The 16,825-nt window shown below is 37.5% G+C and overlaps 2 protein-coding genes across 5 annotated transcripts; both read left to right on the forward strand.

Annotated features, from left to right (window-relative positions):
* Positions 1 to 988: 988 nt before the first annotated feature.
* Positions 989 to 5,089, forward strand: LOC108997133 (rhomboid-like protein 19). The gene is made up of 8 exons (XM_018973278.2): positions 989 to 1,271; positions 1,442 to 1,566; positions 2,819 to 2,879; positions 2,980 to 3,146; positions 3,499 to 3,604; positions 3,738 to 3,940; positions 4,082 to 4,219; positions 4,618 to 5,089. The coding sequence occupies exons 1-8, from the start codon at positions 1,248 to 1,250 to the stop codon at positions 4,718 to 4,720; spliced, it is 927 nt and encodes a 308-aa protein (XP_018828823.1). The 5' UTR covers positions 989 to 1,247; the 3' UTR covers positions 4,721 to 5,089.
* Positions 5,090 to 5,985: 896 nt separating this feature from the next.
* On the forward strand, positions 5,986 to 16,753 carry LOC108997105. Of its 4 annotated transcripts, XM_035692612.1 has the most exons (9): positions 5,986 to 6,162; positions 8,240 to 8,366; positions 8,785 to 8,958; positions 11,971 to 12,157; positions 12,596 to 13,333; positions 13,412 to 13,818; positions 14,791 to 14,889; positions 14,971 to 15,105; positions 16,442 to 16,753. In XM_035692612.1, exons 4-9 carry the CDS (start codon positions 12,058 to 12,060, stop codon positions 16,589 to 16,591), a joined length of 1,629 nt encoding a protein of 542 aa, XP_035548505.1. In that variant the 5' UTR covers positions 5,986 to 6,162; positions 8,240 to 8,366; positions 8,785 to 8,958; positions 11,971 to 12,057; the 3' UTR covers positions 16,592 to 16,753. The 4 variants fall into 4 exon arrangements, with proteins under 4 accessions (XP_035548505.1, XP_018828776.1, XP_018828774.1 ...); XM_018973231.2 differs by lacking the exon at positions 8,785 to 8,958; XM_018973229.2 differs by lacking the exons at positions 8,240 to 8,366; positions 8,785 to 8,958.
* The last annotated feature ends 72 nt before the right edge of the window (positions 16,754 to 16,825 follow it).

The following is a 16,825-nucleotide window of genomic DNA, read 5'->3' on the forward strand; positions in this document are numbered from 1 at the left end:
GGACCGCTGCAAAGCGACTTTCATATAAAAAATATAAATATATCACAAGCAGGCGTGAAAGATGAGAAAATATATATTGCAGCTGTGCTGACTAAGTGAAAAAAAAAAAAAAGCCACAGCACGGGTGTGTTGCGGCTATGTGCTGATGCCCAGAATAGCTCGTGAAAGATATACTCTTATACTGTTTACTTAATATAATTTAATTAATAATAAAAGTTTGAAATTAAATTATGTTACAACTCAAATCATGACGTCATCGATACAGAGTATTTCTTACCAACTTGTAAGTAGCATGTGTAAGATATTTGGGAAAGTTCTTCAAGAATTTGAGAAATTACTTGGGTAATTTACGGTTTTAACGTTATTTCGGTTTAATAGAGATATCATTGGGCCGATGCATAAGATAGTGGGCTGTGTCCTTTCTCCTCCTAAATTAGGCTTTTTGTTATGGGTAAATTTGATCAATTTTATTTCCTCGTATCCCACTCAACTTTCATTCACTCATTTTAAAAAAAAAAAAAAAAAACGTCATTCCTCTCAAGATTTATTTATATAAATAAAAATATAAAGAAGCGACTCCATCAAATTTGTAGACGGTTGATTTTGTAGCTAAAAAAAAAAAAAAGATTATTATGAGAGAAATTCTATTTGCAGTCCTCACTTGAGAACTGCATGTGCAAGCACATTATTAAATGAGAGAAAATATCATTTTATGAGGAATAATTTTATAATTTTAAAAAATTTTAAAATTAAAATAACTTAGATTTATATTGTAGTCTTTATTTAGAGACTATACCTAACATTACTCTTATTATAATAAAATGAAAGAGAAATCATTTATAGAAACTTTAAACAAATAAACTTTACGTAAGTTCTTATAAAAAAGTGAAAATTTTTTTTATTAGTAAAATCTTTTTTTTATAAAAAATTTATATAAAATGTATCTATTATTTAAGAAAGAAAAGTGATAACCCGTCTGGTGAACCGGTCCAAATTATATCGGCAATCTCTCAATTTCCTCGCCCAACCCAAAACACCGACAAAACTGAACATCAGCCGCAACCTACTCGGCTTGTACCTTTCACATATTACTGTTGCTCCTTCGATCCGACTCCTTCGTCCTTTCTCAGAGACCAGAATCCCCCCTTCCTCACCCTTTCCCCACAGATCTCCGAGTCCAACACTCGGATCAACGGCGTTGAACTCCCAATTCCCACATCAACGGCCGCCGTTTGTTCTCTACGGCCATGAGCACTCCAGTCCTTTCAGGAGTAAGCACTATTAGATCTTCAACCCACCACATGATCCTCTCTCTCTCTCTCCTCCGCGTCTCTCTTCTCAGATCTCAGCTTTCGATCATTAGCTCCAAATTTCTAAGAATTTAAATTGATTAAAACTTGTAATTTAATTTAATTTTTTGTATGCGTGTATATGCCACTAGGGCACGAGCTTCTATTCTGGGTTTACTCGGCTATGCAAGGGCCTTGCCGTGGTTCTCCTAGGTGGGCACATTGTCGTCCAGCTCTTCCCTTCGGCTATTACTTATCTTGCTCTTATACCCGCCAGGTATCCCTTCTTCTGCACCTCCAATTCCGAAAACTTTAACTGCACGATTGTTTCAATTTACAGACGCTGCATTTTAGATTTTATATTTGCTAGCTTGCTTAATGAAAATGATATGCCAAAAGTTGGAGATGGTGGCAAAACGGTTGTGGTTATGGACTTTGTCGTTGCCAGATATGAATACGACCAGGAGAAGAGGGTTTAGACTTTAGACCCGTAGAATTAAGTGATAACGTGACAGGGGATTCATGTGTTCCGGATCTTTTCAGATTAGATGACCGTTTCCGCTGAAAACGCCCTAGATTATTGCTATGATTTAGATGGATCTTCCAAAGTCAACTCAGGCCCCTTGTACTTGGTTGGTTATGCGTATTCAGGGGCATACGAGCCTCACCTGTTCATAATCTCAGGCGTCCGAAAGAAAGTGATACTAGGGCTAGCTTGGATATGTAGATTTTTATTTCTACCATTTGAAGGGTGTGGAATTCAATTTACTTAGCTTGCTTGTTATAAAATATCCATGGATGATGGAGGCTTGGCTCCGCCTGGTAACATTTGCAAGATTCAATTCTGCTTATAAGTTTTTCCAAATAATGGATTTGGTCTAGGCTCAAATGATCCAATCTCTCAGCTTTTGTACATCCATGGATCGAAAAAGTTACGAGATATTTTGCTGAAGGTGATCAATCTGTTGTTTGGCTGAATCTTTTTACTGACTTTGCTTCTTTTGCTGACTTACACGGAGGCATGCTGATTTTGTAGATAAGCTCAGTGCCGCATCCTTAAAAAAAAAAAGGAAACATGTTATTAATCATGGTTTCTTGTGTCTATTTACTGTGCGTTTGTTATTGTTGCTTATTGGCATCCATTCATTACACTGAAGTTGTTAAAGAGTCAGGCCTACCCATTTTTAGAGATGTGCAATTGTTGTTGCCTTGTTTGAAGAAAACATAAACTGGCAGGGAAACTCACTGCCTGTACAATTCAGGTAGTTTTCAGAGAAAAAGGTCTCTGAATAGGGGGGAATCTAATAATGTCTTTTTGATCGAAGGGAACCTAATAATGTCCATGGGGAAACATTCTCTAAAAGAACTTATAAACATTATAAATGGTTCAATGCAATGATTGCTTTGAATACAACCATATTTGATTTCACCACCGTGGATAGTAGCAAATTTAGGTCCAGCACTATAGGGTGTATTGTTTACTTGAATTTCTCGGAGTCTTTGTTCATGTCTGAACTTTTCTTTCACAGGACAATTCCTTTTGGTTGGAACCTCATAACAGCTGGTTACATTGAACAATCAGTGCATGGGGTATGCACTTTTGTTGCTATAAACAGTTTCTTCATGGTGTACTTATCACATTTCCTGAAATGTCTCCTATTACATATAAAGTAAATAACTTGTTTTGTAGGTGGTTGCCAGCATAGTTGGTCTCCTTTTCATTGGAAAGCTGCTTGAGCCTGTATGGGGTTCTCGAGAATTCTTGAAGTTCATCTTTGTAGTTAACTTTCTGACTTCTGTATGCGTTTTCATTACGGCTATCGCCTTGTACTACATTACAACGCAGGAAAATTACCTGTAAGTGCTCAACAATCTTTATGCATCTGCCTGTCTTGACCCTCTTCTTGTTTGGACCACTTTCGCCACTTCTCAGTCTTCACCCTCAATCGTTCTTTAGCACTCCATTTGGTTGATGAGGAATGAAGGAAAAATCATTGGAGATGTCAATACCATCTTCTCCTTCCCTATTGACATATTGGCAGCTGAATTGTGATGGCGAATTGCCCTTAGGTTGAATCGGATCGGTTGTTAACTACTTCGATTCACCTATTGGATTTTGTATTATGCTTATCTACATTTTACACCTTTTGATCAATCCTGTCTCATCCTTAGCAATTACTGATTTTTTATATTTTATCTTTTTTGTCAGTTACATGCCTGTTTCTGGCTTCCATGGGGTTCTTTCTGGGTTTTTGGTTGGCATCAAGCAGATAATACCCGACCAAGAGCTGCCTTTGTTGAGGAGAAAAGCTAAGGTACGATCCTTTTTACAAATTGCTCATTTAAAAATACCATACGTTAAGAAATCATTTGATGTAACTTTCTTCCCATTGAGGAATTGTCTCTCAACCTCTATTTGGCGCTGATTCCAATTCTAATTATATGCAGTGGTTGCCATCTCTCACACTGTTGCTTTCTATTGCTGTAAGCTTATTCACTCTTGAGTCAGCAACATATCTTCCAACCTTAATATTTGGCACATATATGAGCTGGATTTACCTCAGATACTGGCAGAGAAAACCGGAAACAAAACTTAAGGGTGATCCAAGTGATGATTTTGCATTCTCTACATTCTTCCCTGAATTTTTAAGGTAGTCTACTGTGATCTCTACAAGTGATGTTTATCAACTTTTTCTCCTGTACTACAAAGGTTCTTAAAAATGCTGCCATGACTCTCTCTCTCTCTCTCTCTCTCTCTCTCTCTCTCTCATTTCTTGTTGATTGGAATGCAGACCAGTCATTGATCCCATCGCTTCCATATTTCATCGGATGCTTTGTGGGAGAACTGAAGCTTCTGCTGAAGCCCAGGGATACACACTGGGTGGTGCCCCATTGCCTGGTTCTGATCCCATTGAGGCTTCTCGAAGGAGGTAATTATCCTTGTTCTATGCTGCCACTAAAAATGTTTAGATTGCATGTCTAAGTATTAAAAATGCTATATAATTTGGTTTGGAAAAAGGATATAAGATTTCTTGTAAAGGTTGCCCCCTAGGCATCAACCACAGAAACCATGTAAAAACTGGACATAAACAATTTAAGGGTTTTGAAATAACACCGTTTCCATTATATTTGAAGACAATATGCACGTTCTAGAATGGGCGTTTCTCTGGATGAGAGGGATTTAATAAAATTGGTAATACAGAAGTGCCCTTCTATTAAAAAAAACAAAAAAACTGTACATGAATATCAATACTCTATTTGAAAGCAGTTTAATTGTTAGGTAGAAAGAAAGGATCTGCAAGTCTCTGTGTAATCCTATCCTATGCAGGGAAAGGGGAGCTCGAGCACTTGAAGAAAGATTAGCATCTGAGAGGTTGGCCACTGCAAAGAGCGGAGAAGAGGTGCTAAAAGATGCCACAGAGAATGTTTGATTGCTTGGAAACGCTACTTTTGGATCCAGTGAACCGGCACAAATGTGTCTTTTCCGTTACATCTTAAAAAGGTTTTGCTGTATTTGGGGAGAAGCTTGGATTCTGGAGGAAAGTTGTATTGTACATTTTAGCCTTGGATTTTAATTCTCACGGTACAAAAGGATCATCCTCCTCTTGTATTTCCTTGGTATATGATAATTCATCTGTGTTCGTGCTCAAGATGTAGAATTGGGATACAAAAGAATTGCCCCCATATGTTTTCCCCTTAAAGCATATGAAGTGGAACATCTTTTTCCATTTGTTTTGGACTGTTTCGCACATACTTATACTTGTAAAACATATTTCTGGACAGCATGACAATTTTTCTTACAGAAAAGCTTTACATTCTATATGAGGTATCGGTCTTCATCGAATTATATTTTTCCGCAGTCTCTGCCTTGAGTTTTCAGGGACTCGCAACAGCATATAGATGCTGATGCTGGTGTGTGTAGTCACTCTTCCAATGTCCAGTTCGAATGGACAGCCCACGTAAACTATAGGAACACCCCAAACTCCCAAGCTCAATCGATGAACTTTGGAGTACGTAGGGCGATCAACTTCATACACAAAATGGCAGTATGACCCAACTTTTATCAATATTCAATTTGGAGCCCACTTGTTGCGTACGTACAGCCACCTTTGTTTTTTTTTCTTCCGCCTTCACCATATCCGCTTTGACACGCCACTGTAGTCTGTAATTGTATTCCCCTACGTAACAATTTTTGGTTTTGGCATATCCCCTTGAAAATTTCACAAATGTAATGTAATGAGTGGCACAAAATTCCTAAAGCAATTGAAAAAAGAAATATTATTATTACAAGGGTTCAAGTTTCTGTGAAAATATTTCTATTTTATTTATTATTTTAAATTACATAAACTCATTTTTATAATTATAAATAATGGAATATTTTCTAAGAAGTTTTCGGACATCGAAGCGGCGCCTTCAAGAGCTGCCAACGCACGAAAAGTACCTAACAGAATGTACCAGCCTATTTTATTTTTTAGCAATGCTACATAATTTTCAAGTATTATATTTTTTTTATTTGTTTAAAATTTATTTAATTTTTCTATTCATTATTTATATATTAAATATTTAATAAAAATTAAAAATTAAAAAAAATATGGTGTTTGGAAGTTGTGTGAATAGTAATAAAAAATAATAAATAAATTATGTATTTTTGAGATATTATGAGAATAACGGACTACCCAAACTAGGCTCTCTCTCTCATATGGGGAGAGTTGGTATATTGCGTGGGATTAACTGAGATTCTCTATGAGCAATCTTTCCTACGTTTCTTTAGCAAAACTACAGAGACGCTTGTAATAATAATGATATTCTCCCTCCCCCTCGCGCCGTTAGATTCCTTGACCAACCGGAGACAACCTTAAATCCAACGCATAAGGTATGCTCTCCGGCACACATTCACGGTTTTCCGATCCGGCCCTGCTTGAGAATTGAGATCAGCTTTACAAATTTTCCACACCATCTCGTATTTACTCTTCTTTAATAATTAATCCATCATCTGATGCGGTATCACTAAATTTGTTTAGGTCTTCCTTGTGCACTAATTTGTTCGAATCTTAATTTTCTTTTATATTCTTTGTGGACTAATTATGACGCAGGTCGTCGAGGAGGTTGATTGTGTGTTTTTTTTTAGTGAATTCTGATTTTGTTCTATCTATCAGTAAGGCTTTTTGTTTGTGTTTTTAAAATTTGATGTTTTCTTTATGATAGCAACAGTAATAATAAATAGATTTTAAAGTAATATCTTTATTTATCTATCCATTGCTCTCGTATTCTGTATTTATTAGAGTTATTACCTTAACATTTTATCTGAGTTTTTATTTTGGGTTTATGTTCTGCTTGATGGCGGGCGTTTTGTTCTTCATACGACGGGCATGGATATTATAAGAGATTTGGTTTAATCTGCTAGTAAGTGGAATTGAATTACATTGGGTGATAGAGGCTGTAGAAACATTTATAAATACTTTTATAGTGTTGTAATGCATACATATATAATATCTTGTTGATGAAATCGTTCATTGCCAAGATCCTAGTTTGAGAAAATGCTTTTGATGCCGTTGATTGTTCGGTATTTACTATCAATAACTTTTATTGATAGTAAGTAGAGAATAGAAATTTGAAAGGAAAGCAAATCAGCTTCTAAAATTCAAAATTGGAAGGGGCTTAATGAACCAATCCCGCAAGCGGATGAGATTAAGAAATTTTTCGAAGGATTGTCTCATTAGTTTGGGAAGGACAACACATTGTGATATCAAAGACCATATATATATGGTGGATTAAAACAAGTATTTGAGGTAAAGATATTAAAAGGATTACACATTTTTTAGTGGCTGATCCTTATCTTCTTTCTTTACAAGTTTTTTCTTGGGTGTTTTCTTTATTAACCTAAGGCCTGTTGGAATTGGTGCTGTGTGGGAAAAAACAACAGCTTCCATTGTCTATATTCTACTTAGAAATGCAGGTTTGGTGACCTTTTCATAGTGGGACTTATAGCCTTCTTTTGGGGGCATAGAGAGATCGAGGAGTGGAAGCATGATGGGACTTAGGGTAAAGGGGATGCAGCAATTTTGATCAGATGATATTAGATCTTCCTAAGGCCTCTTCAGATACTTCCATAAGTTGACGTAAAGTTTTTTTTTCGGAGAATTCTGGGCTACTATATTCATTGTATTCTAAACTCTGCAGATGAATATTTTTTCTATATTTTGTGTTGTGGCAAATGGGGCACTGTATTTCTAGAAGTCTATGTTGAAAAGCTTGTCCTTGCAGCTTGATGGGCATCCTTGTACAGTTGTACTTGCCTCTTTATCTCTTTTCTCAGGTTGTAGTGGGATTGATATTTTTTGTTCTCAAGGAGTTATACAAATTTTCTGTATTTGTACCCTTTTCTTCTAATAAAAAAATTGGGTTTCTTATAATCTTATTCCTTATAGACTAAATCCATTTACTAAATATCACTAGTTGTGTAAGGTACAAGGATTGTGAAACGTACATGGGATTGTATTAAACACGTCAATTAATAAAATCCCTGATATCTATCTACCTATCAAAAATAAAATAAAATCCCTGGTATCTAGAAAGGGCAGTTAGAAAACAGAAGGCTCAATAAGACCACAATTTACCATCAAAGTCATGGAAATTTTGTGAAAGTTTCTCATTGAGTTCAGATCAAGCAAGTGCGACAACTTTTATATATATATATATATTATATATATTATATGATATCGAAGTATTAATCAAACTTATGGGATTAACTTAATCTGTTTAGCAACCTATATTAATAGTCCCACTCCCTGGAAAAGGAATTGGGCATGTAAATTCAAGTAATGCCCTACGAGGTCTACATATTCTACTGCAATTTGAATATGATGGTTTCGCCTGTGATATAAACCTCAATACTATTGATAGTGAAACTGGCTTCCTTACCAGCTTAGATTATGATCTTTTGCTTGTAGTTCCATGCATAATGTGATACCATATGCACGTGTATGGAAGAATCCATCGGGCCAGTTCAGTGATTCTGATGCTGTTCTTTGCTTGCATACGTATGTCTCCAACTGAAACAAAATCATTATTTGGTTGGTGAGTGAGAAGCTTATTTTAAATGCATTCCCTCTCTGCCTGTCTGTCTTTGTACATCCCAAATATTTTTCAGAGCATAATCTGTTCAATTTGAGATTTCTTGTTAGGGACACATTAAGTGGATACTACTTCCTATTTTTTAAGTACTTAATCCTTGACCATCGTGTAGCTTTCTTCATTTGCTTTAGAGGGCAAGTTTCTTAATGCTGCAACAGAGACTTGAAAAGAATCTCAGCCATTGATTTGTTAGTTGTTTTTTGACAAGTAAGAAAATGAATCAATGGCTTAAAATTCACCAGTATTTTTTAGTATTTATCTGTATATGTTCTGGAGGAAACCAGTTAGTCTGTAGCCAATGAAAGGGAAGCCAAATCTGGTTTGTGCATTCATCTGATGTGTAATTGGTATTGCATTGCAGGAACTTTGGTCTCATTGAGCAACAGAGCTAGGGGCTTTCAATTTTGAGATTTTTGTTCATATCGGGATCTTTTACGCTAGGAGAGGCAATGTGCTATTGCGTGCTGGAGATCACCCTTTGTGCTAGGAGAGCCTTATGATCCTTAAAGATTATATTATTTTCATTTGCTGGAAAGTAATTATTTCTTGATGACATTGCAAAATCAATTGCAACTTAGCCTTGTTGCCGTTAGCTTGGATAACATGGCATTTATTAAAAAGGAAAAGAAAGTGTGGTTCTTTCCAAGAAGTATATTACCTTAGAACTAGTCTTTTTCTCAAGGGGGATTTCGCCGGGTACAAGACAGCATGTAGGATGTAGTATTCTTTTCTAAGAAGTGTATGGGTAAATTCTTGGTTTCAGTACCATGGATGGTAATGAATGGCAGAGATGATTATTCTTTTTGTAATGTAATGTTTATATGGGCCTTTACCATTTCCTAGGGCAGTTGTCCATCTTCTATCCATAAGCATTTTTAATGGTTTACATTTATCATAATCAGCTTTCTTTTGCTCATTGTTCGTTGGTACTGGTGATGCCTCAAATTCTTGCTGCATTAAGTGGAGATTTTGAAGTCAGGTGTGACTGAATGAATAGGCTGACTGCATCCTTATGTGGCAGTTTAAATTTCCTATGGTTCTGTGTAACAAAAAACTGATTAGTACACCAGGTACACCTAACATGTGAGATGGGTGAAGGCTGTTTTGCTTGGCCTAGAATACAATCATGATGTTGGAATTACCAGAATTTCATAGAGTTATAGTGTCAGAAACTCCCCAATGGTAATGAAGTTGCCTGTTAGTTCTCCTCCATTAATATTGGCAGTATAGTTCGCAATTAGATGTATAGCTGTTACTCATTGGATATAGAGAATTGGCATGTCTTTTAATGTAAAGGGCAGCAGTTTGATGACTCAGGTTAGGGGCATGAGTTTTCCCAGCCTCCTTTGCGCATTGCTTTTTCTCGACAGAATGAAGACATGCAACTTGGGATGCCCTTGCATCTGAAGTCGAAGGTTTGCTATTAGTATGGGTCAATCGGTGCGCTTTTGGGTGGAATCAAAGGTTTTTGAGCTTTTGCCAGAAACATGGAGGTCTTCCTTAAAAATTGTGGAGAGGAGTAGAAGGGTTTGAAGATTTGTAGTGATGGGTTGTAGTGGTATAGAATGGCTGATGGCTACGGTGGAAGCAATATTACAGGTGGGGAGAAATTTGGGTTTCACAAAACACTTGCGCGAAGGAAACAGAACATTCATGGCTCAACGATGCTCCAACGAGCATGGTAGGTTTCTAACGGTCACCGAATATGGAGGAGGTCGGCAGAGTGTTGTAGTTATTCCTGAAGGGTATAAAGGTCTGGGTTGGGAGAAATTTGTTGCAGAATTATGCAGAGATGTGGATATGCTTTTTGCTGACGGGTCAAAGAAGGAAAACCAAAAGAAGAATGAAAACATCAACTTGGAGGTGAATCATAAAGACCCAAGTACATCCACTGTGGTGAGGCGATCATATGTGGCAGCTCTGAAGATGAGTCATGCTTTGAGGGTTCCTAGTGAGGGGATTGGTGAAAGTGGTTTGCAGATCACGCCTCAAAACCAGCTTGTCGCGATGCATAATTCTTTAAAGGAGATGGAAACCCAACTTGTCGAATTGAAGGCAACGATAGCTTTTTTGTCTACAAAAATAGACCTGCTTTCAGTTAGAGGCAATAGGGTTGTAAGAAACAAGACTAAGATAGGCCCGAATCCTTTAAACTTAGATAAAGGAAAATGAAAAATCGGATTCGGCCCTGTTCCTATAACTAGATTCAGAACAGTATGGCAGGTCAAAAGAAAGTCTGGGTTATTTGAAGTGGGTTCTACGTCGGGTATTGGCGTAGAGACATCTGTAATGGAATGTCATTCGCCTCAGGTGACTTCTGTACCCGAAGAAACTATGGCTCCCTCAACGGAGTTGAAGGAAAATGGTATCATACCATTGGTGAAGGGACCCGCTAAAGTTGCAAATAAAGGGTCACCATAGGTGAAGGGACTTGATGTCATACCATTGGAGAGAACCAATGGAGTTGCTGAGGAGGTACAGGATTTGAATATGGATTTGGCGTTGGTGCCTTGTTTAAAGGAATGCCTAGAGTCGGGAGTGCAGTTGGATATTGTGTTTGGGGATATTGTGGCTCCCCTGGTCTCTCTTCCTCCAATAGCGAATTGGATTATGCCTAAAGTTAACGAGATTCAACAGCTTGTGGGAATTTCACATGGAGGATGTGAAGACCAATTTAAAGAACTAATTATTGCGATTGAGGCAAGCCGCACGCTTGAAACCAAATCAAATTTTAAAAAAAGCAGAGAGTTACAACGTCTTTTTTCGGCAATCAACTACGACGCTAAGGGTGGTAGCTCAACTAGAGGGAAGTCTAAAGGGAGGGCATTGTGAAGACAAGAAACAAGGGGTTGGGGTGGGGTTTTTGGGTAGAGTTTTTGTTCTACAGGAAACAAGGGGTTGGGATCGGGCTTGGTGTATTTTGGGTTTTTTTTTTTTTTTTCACGGGCTTTTTGGGTTATTAGGGGTTTTCTATTATGGGTAAGGTATTCTCTTGTATACATTCAGTATATGTGGTTACTCCTTTTGATATATATATATATATAATATTTTTACTTGTAAAAAAAAAGAAGCAATGGGACATCTGAGAAATTTTTAAGAAGATGAATTAAAGTTTATCCTATTGGCGATTAGATACTGCTTCACTTACTTAAAAACAGTCCAGGGTTCGATTCTGCGCTTGAAGCTCTCCTAGATTATTTGATACACAACCTGGTAGATGGTGCATCCGCATTTTACGCTGGGGTGAGTCTAAAAGACCCTGCCTTGGCAAGGTTCCACCTCATAAAAAAATATATTCTTTAGTTGAAGCCTTCTACTATTTGCTTTAGGGTGGTCATTGATGATCATGCCTACTTCGATTAGTGTGGTCTATCAGATGATACTTCTAATCTATTACTAATCCATTATGAGAATCCAAATATGTAAATAATTGTTGATCTTGGAAAATGATATATGCATCCATATACACACACAGTACATACATGAAATAATTTGTTTTTGTGAGTGTTTTTGTTTCTGACCATTTTTTTGTTTATTGAACCTTCAGACTCCTTTTTACTTATATGCAAGTGGTGCTCTTCCCCCCTCTTACTCCATATTTTGACCATCTTGAAGTCTAAGGCGATACGCCAATATGGGACACAGGCCCTTGTCCAACTCAATGGAAATGTCTGAGATAGACCAAGATCTTTACCAAAGTCGTGGAACTGCTGAACAGTCTTACATTCATATGGGTACTGTCCTCTGAATGTTTTATATGCTCAATTAGCCAATCAATATTGCATTTTTTTGGTGATTGTTTCGTTATTTGATTAAATGGTGCTGCTAGCATTTAATAAATACTCCTGACATGGAGAGTAAGAATTGGGACTGAAAGAAGGTAGCAGTGATGTTTTAACTCTCCTATTTTAGTATAAAAGTTATGATAGTATTTATAAAAAAATAAAAGTTGTGATAAATATTACTTCCAGTTTGCTATGACTTTTCCAACATATTTCCCTTCTATTTGACTAGCTATGTCCTAGATCGAATGTCAAATAGTATAATTTCTACCAGTTCTAGAATTCCCAAAGAGAAACTTTGGCACTGCAATGTTCTGCCGTGGAAACTGAAAACTCATACTGTGGATTAACCTTAAGTTTATCTCTTATTTTGTAAATTGTATATTGCAGGAAGGGGTGCCACTCCAGAAAATGGTTCTGTTGTTTATCCAATGGAAAATACACAGAATGGAATATACTGTTCCCCTTACCAGAACTTGGAATACAGGCCTGTTCAACATTCCTTATTAAGTGCAAGAATGGAAGGTCCACAATTTCGAGCGGCTGATTCAGGTGCATCTTATGATCCATTTCTACACTCTCCAGCTCCTGGAAGCTCTTATATGGTCCCAGAGAATAGTGCTGGCCATGCCCATATGAGTTACTATAATAGCCACACTACCCAGGAAGTAGAGAGTGCTTTACTAGATCCTACAATGGGAACTGGAAGAAACCCTTTCAAGAGAAAAAGCCCTGACCTTTCTTTAGGCTGTGAGACAGGCAGCACAAGCAGATTTTATGCCACTGGAAGTTCCTCCAGTTCTTCTGAATCTCAGCCTGAAAAATCAACTTCAGACTATAGAAATTTCAGTTCAAGTTCCATTGGCTTACCCCCCTACAGGGGTGGCAATTTCCCATTTGGTAGTGAAGATGCTCTTAGGAATGTGAGAAGCCGATCTAGACTTGATGTGGATCCCATGGGGAGAAGTTATATATCAAATCAATCTTTTCACCATTACCGTCCTATGACTCATTTGACCAGCCATTCTGGAACAGTGGACATTACTAATATAAATGCAGATATCAACACTCATGATCAGAACCATGTCATTCCACCTCCTGCTGCACATCGAAGGCTTCCGACTTCAGGTCAGTTGAAATATAATCTTTCTTGTTGCCTCTTCTGCCACTATTCTGAGAATTGACATATTTTTATTATAATTCCAGAAACCATTGGCATTAACCATGAGATGAATCAGTTTCTTGTTGGGGGAAGGACTTTAGATACCGATCGTCTCCATCGTGATTCCTTAGCAATTAGAAATCCTGTTTCACCACCACAATATCCTAGTGGTATTCATCCTCAGATCGTGAGTGAAGGTCGTGGAAATTATTCTCGAAGAGCTATGTCTTCATACAGAGCCAGTCCAAGTTGTACCCAGTTGGGACATGAAGCAGCTCGCTCGGAAAATGGTCTGCAGTTTCTCTCAGAAACTCATTCTTCCAGATATTTAAGGCCATCATCTGCCAGAGGCTGGTGTAACAATCATTTGGATGGAAGGTCGAGGATATCTAGTGAGAGGTTTGAGTCACTTTCTAATGCTGGGGAAGCACATGATAGGATGGGACCTGAGGTGCGTAATTTTCATTCTCTAGTTTTACCTGTGGGAGCATGGTCCTGAGGTGCTTGATTTTCATTCTCTAGTTTTACCTGTGGAAGCATGGTCCGGTACAACCACTGGATATTGAAACCCATAGAACTGATAGGGCTTCGAGCTTCATTGTTTCCACTATGGAGATTTCTGAGTCCGACTACTGATTTGTAATGTTCTTAATCCTATATCTACAAATATCATCATGGGGCTTTTTTCATGACCATAAATAAGCACAGATATGCTGATTGGATCAAAACCCATTAAAAATGATATTTTTATGGGTATAATTTCATGAAAATACTGCAATTATGACCTTGCTTTAAAGTGTATGTGTTGTGCCTCTTGATACCAATGCAATTATGAACATGCTAAAAGTGTATGCAGTGGTGCCTGTGGATACCTGTCAAGATGACAGCACAAAGGGCATAAGGACAAGGGATGCAGAGGGAAAGGATTGTGGGGGACTGGGTTTAGGGCTTACTTTTTCTGATTTTGTAATATCTTGATGGCGTCTATCATTGTGACTTCTTGGGTTGTCCTTTCGGTCTGTCTGACAGCTCCATGGATTTACTTTTTCTTTTCATTTGGTAAAGCATGCACTTCACTGATTGTGGGTGTAGCTAAACGTGATTGAGGAATCTTTAAGATGAATTGGAGATGTTTTCATTACACAATTTTATTATCCCAACATTGAAGCAAGCCTTTGTCGTTTAGTGAGCTTAGCCTTTTCTTTACCCTTCTTGTCGGTGCCAAGCTTTGAAGGTGCTTTGAGACTGTGCCAGTTGCACATTCAATGGCCTTCACCTCTGAAGTCTGAACACATCTCTGCCAAGCGCCCAACTCTCTACAAACCAGATATTTGTTCTGCTTATTAGTTTCATGCAAACCGGATATATAGTAGCTCTTATACTGAAAATATGATGTCAGAACATATAATTGTTTTATGTGTAGGCTCTAATGATGGTGGATCACCCGCCCATTTATGGCTCCAGAAATTTGCTTGATCAGTATAGGGACATGAGGCTCGACGTTGACAACATGAGTTATGAGGTTATTACCATTAATACATCAATCCCCTTGTTGTCTTGGTTTTCCCAGCTCCTGTTGACTTCAATTATTGGCTTTGGACAGGAACTACTTGCACTAGGAGAAAGAATAGGGAATGTAAGCACTGGCTTGTCTGAGAATTTCATTTCAAAGTGCTTAGTGGAGACAACATATTCTTCAAAACTTATCCTGGAGGAGGCACGCTGTGCTATTTGCCTTGTAAGTTTTTTACTGACCCTGTCTCATTAGTAGTGGTATGCATCTGACTTGTAGACCTAAAAGGAACGGCTACTCATCAGAGCGTTATGTTTATTTAGTGATGAACCTCATAATTAGAATGACCCATGAAAATTTCCCATGGTTAACAATTTTGAACCATCTTACTTTCTTGTAGTTTTGTTCAAAATTGTTGAGGCCCTAATGAGGGAGACTAAGGCCCTATTTGGAACTTAGACTGAATTCAGTCTAATTTTAAGCTGATTTTAACATCCAAACACCCAACTCTCAAATCACTAAACTCATCTCAACTCAAAATCTCTTTACACATGAGACCCACAACCTTTTTCAACTTCTCATAAATACATATAAACTCATATTAATATTTAAAAACATCTAAACTCGTCTTAGGTGGGTCCCACAAAACTCACTCTACCATCTCAACTCATTACTATTCATAAAAAACTCAACTCATCTCAACTCGGCTCAACATCCAAACGGGGCCTAAAATGTGAATATATTAGACAGTCAGCCACAGCTCGGAGTTGGACAGGATATGAGGCATCTGAGTATGCTTGCCCACAGCTTGGGTTGGTACAGGAAACTGGACATCTGAATATTTTCAATGTTTAGGGGATTGGCAAGAGGAAAGAGAGGGGGAGGGGGAGAGAGCATAGTTTTTAGATTTAAGTTCAATGCTCTTAATATAGGAATGTGCATTCTCTGTTTTCCAAAATTTTCTAGTCTAGAAATGCACGGAGTGAGATGCATACATGGTACATTTTTTTGCTATCCCAAGCGCATGAATCTATATTCGTATATATACGGCTCAGTAGAAAAAACATATTACTTTGTGTTCATGCTGATATATTTTTTTTTTTTTTTTCCGCTCTAGATAGACAAATGATTTTTTATGGCTTAAGCTTGGGTGTGATTTCTCAAATATCAGGTCCTGATTTTCTACTAAAGTCTGGTTTACAATTATAAAAGTGCTAATAGAGAGCTCATTTTTTCAGGTTCAATAAAATACTGAATAAAAGATGTATGGGTTGCATTTTCTTCTTGAAAAACAGTTTATATCTCCTCCTTCCGAAGAACCGCATGGGGCCAATTGTGTCACTTTTGTTAGCTAATTATTTTCTCTGTGAATGACTTTATGTTGAAGGCCACTTATCCTAAGAGGTCTAGGAGCATTCTCGTGTGAAATTTTTAGGCAAAATAAGAAATTTATAATTGAGAATAAAACTGATGCTCTAATGTTTCGTGGGTTTCCAGCTGTCCCCTTCTTAGAGATATAAATATCTAATTTTTCTGCATTTTGTTCAATTGCGATTCACAGGAAGAGTACAAGAACAAGGAGGAAATTGGGACAGTGAACAATTGTGGCCATGACTACCATGCGGTCTGCATAAAGAAATGGCTATTGATGAAGAATGCCTGCCCCATCTGCAAAGTTCCTGCCCTTTCAGATAGTTTGAAGGAGCAATAATTTACATTTAGTTCTCTTATGATTTTTTCGTGTCTCATTCTTGTAAATATACAAAGGCAATTCATAAACGAGAGAGTTGGAGAAACCTCTCTCATGGTGTATGTACAGAAATCAGAATGCTTGAAAAAACTTAAATTAATATTACTCTACTTTTATCAGCTATAACCAAATCATACATTGTAGATTGTAGAGGTTCAGTCAACTGTGCCAAAAGCCTCTTTCTATATGGGGAAA

This window comes from Juglans regia, chromosome 7, assembly GCF_001411555.2.
Source record: "Juglans regia cultivar Chandler chromosome 7, Walnut 2.0, whole genome shotgun sequence".
NCBI classification, from domain to species: domain Eukaryota; kingdom Viridiplantae; phylum Streptophyta; class Magnoliopsida; order Fagales; family Juglandaceae; genus Juglans; species Juglans regia.

Excerpts from the sequence above, each read along its gene's own strand:
- LOC108997133 (XM_018973278.2), top strand. The coding sequence starts at position 1,248 with ATGAGCACTCCAGTCCTTTCAGGA. Across the intron at positions 1,272-1,441 it reads GCACTCCAGTCCTTTCAGGA|GGCACGAGCTTCTATTCTGG; the intron begins GTAAGCACTATT and ends ATATGCCACTAG. Across the intron at positions 3,147-3,498 it reads ACAACGCAGGAAAATTACCT|TTACATGCCTGTTTCTGGCT; the intron begins GTAAGTGCTCAA and ends CTTTTTTGTCAG.
- LOC108997105 (XM_035692612.1), top strand. The coding sequence starts at position 12,058 with ATGGGACACAGGCCCTTGTCCAACTCAATGGAAATGTCTGAGATAGAC. Across the intron at positions 13,334-13,411 it reads TCGAAGGCTTCCGACTTCAG|AAACCATTGGCATTAACCAT; the intron begins GTCAGTTGAAAT and ends TTATAATTCCAG. Across the intron at positions 15,106-16,441 it reads CACGCTGTGCTATTTGCCTT|GAAGAGTACAAGAACAAGGA; the intron begins GTAAGTTTTTTA and ends TGCGATTCACAG.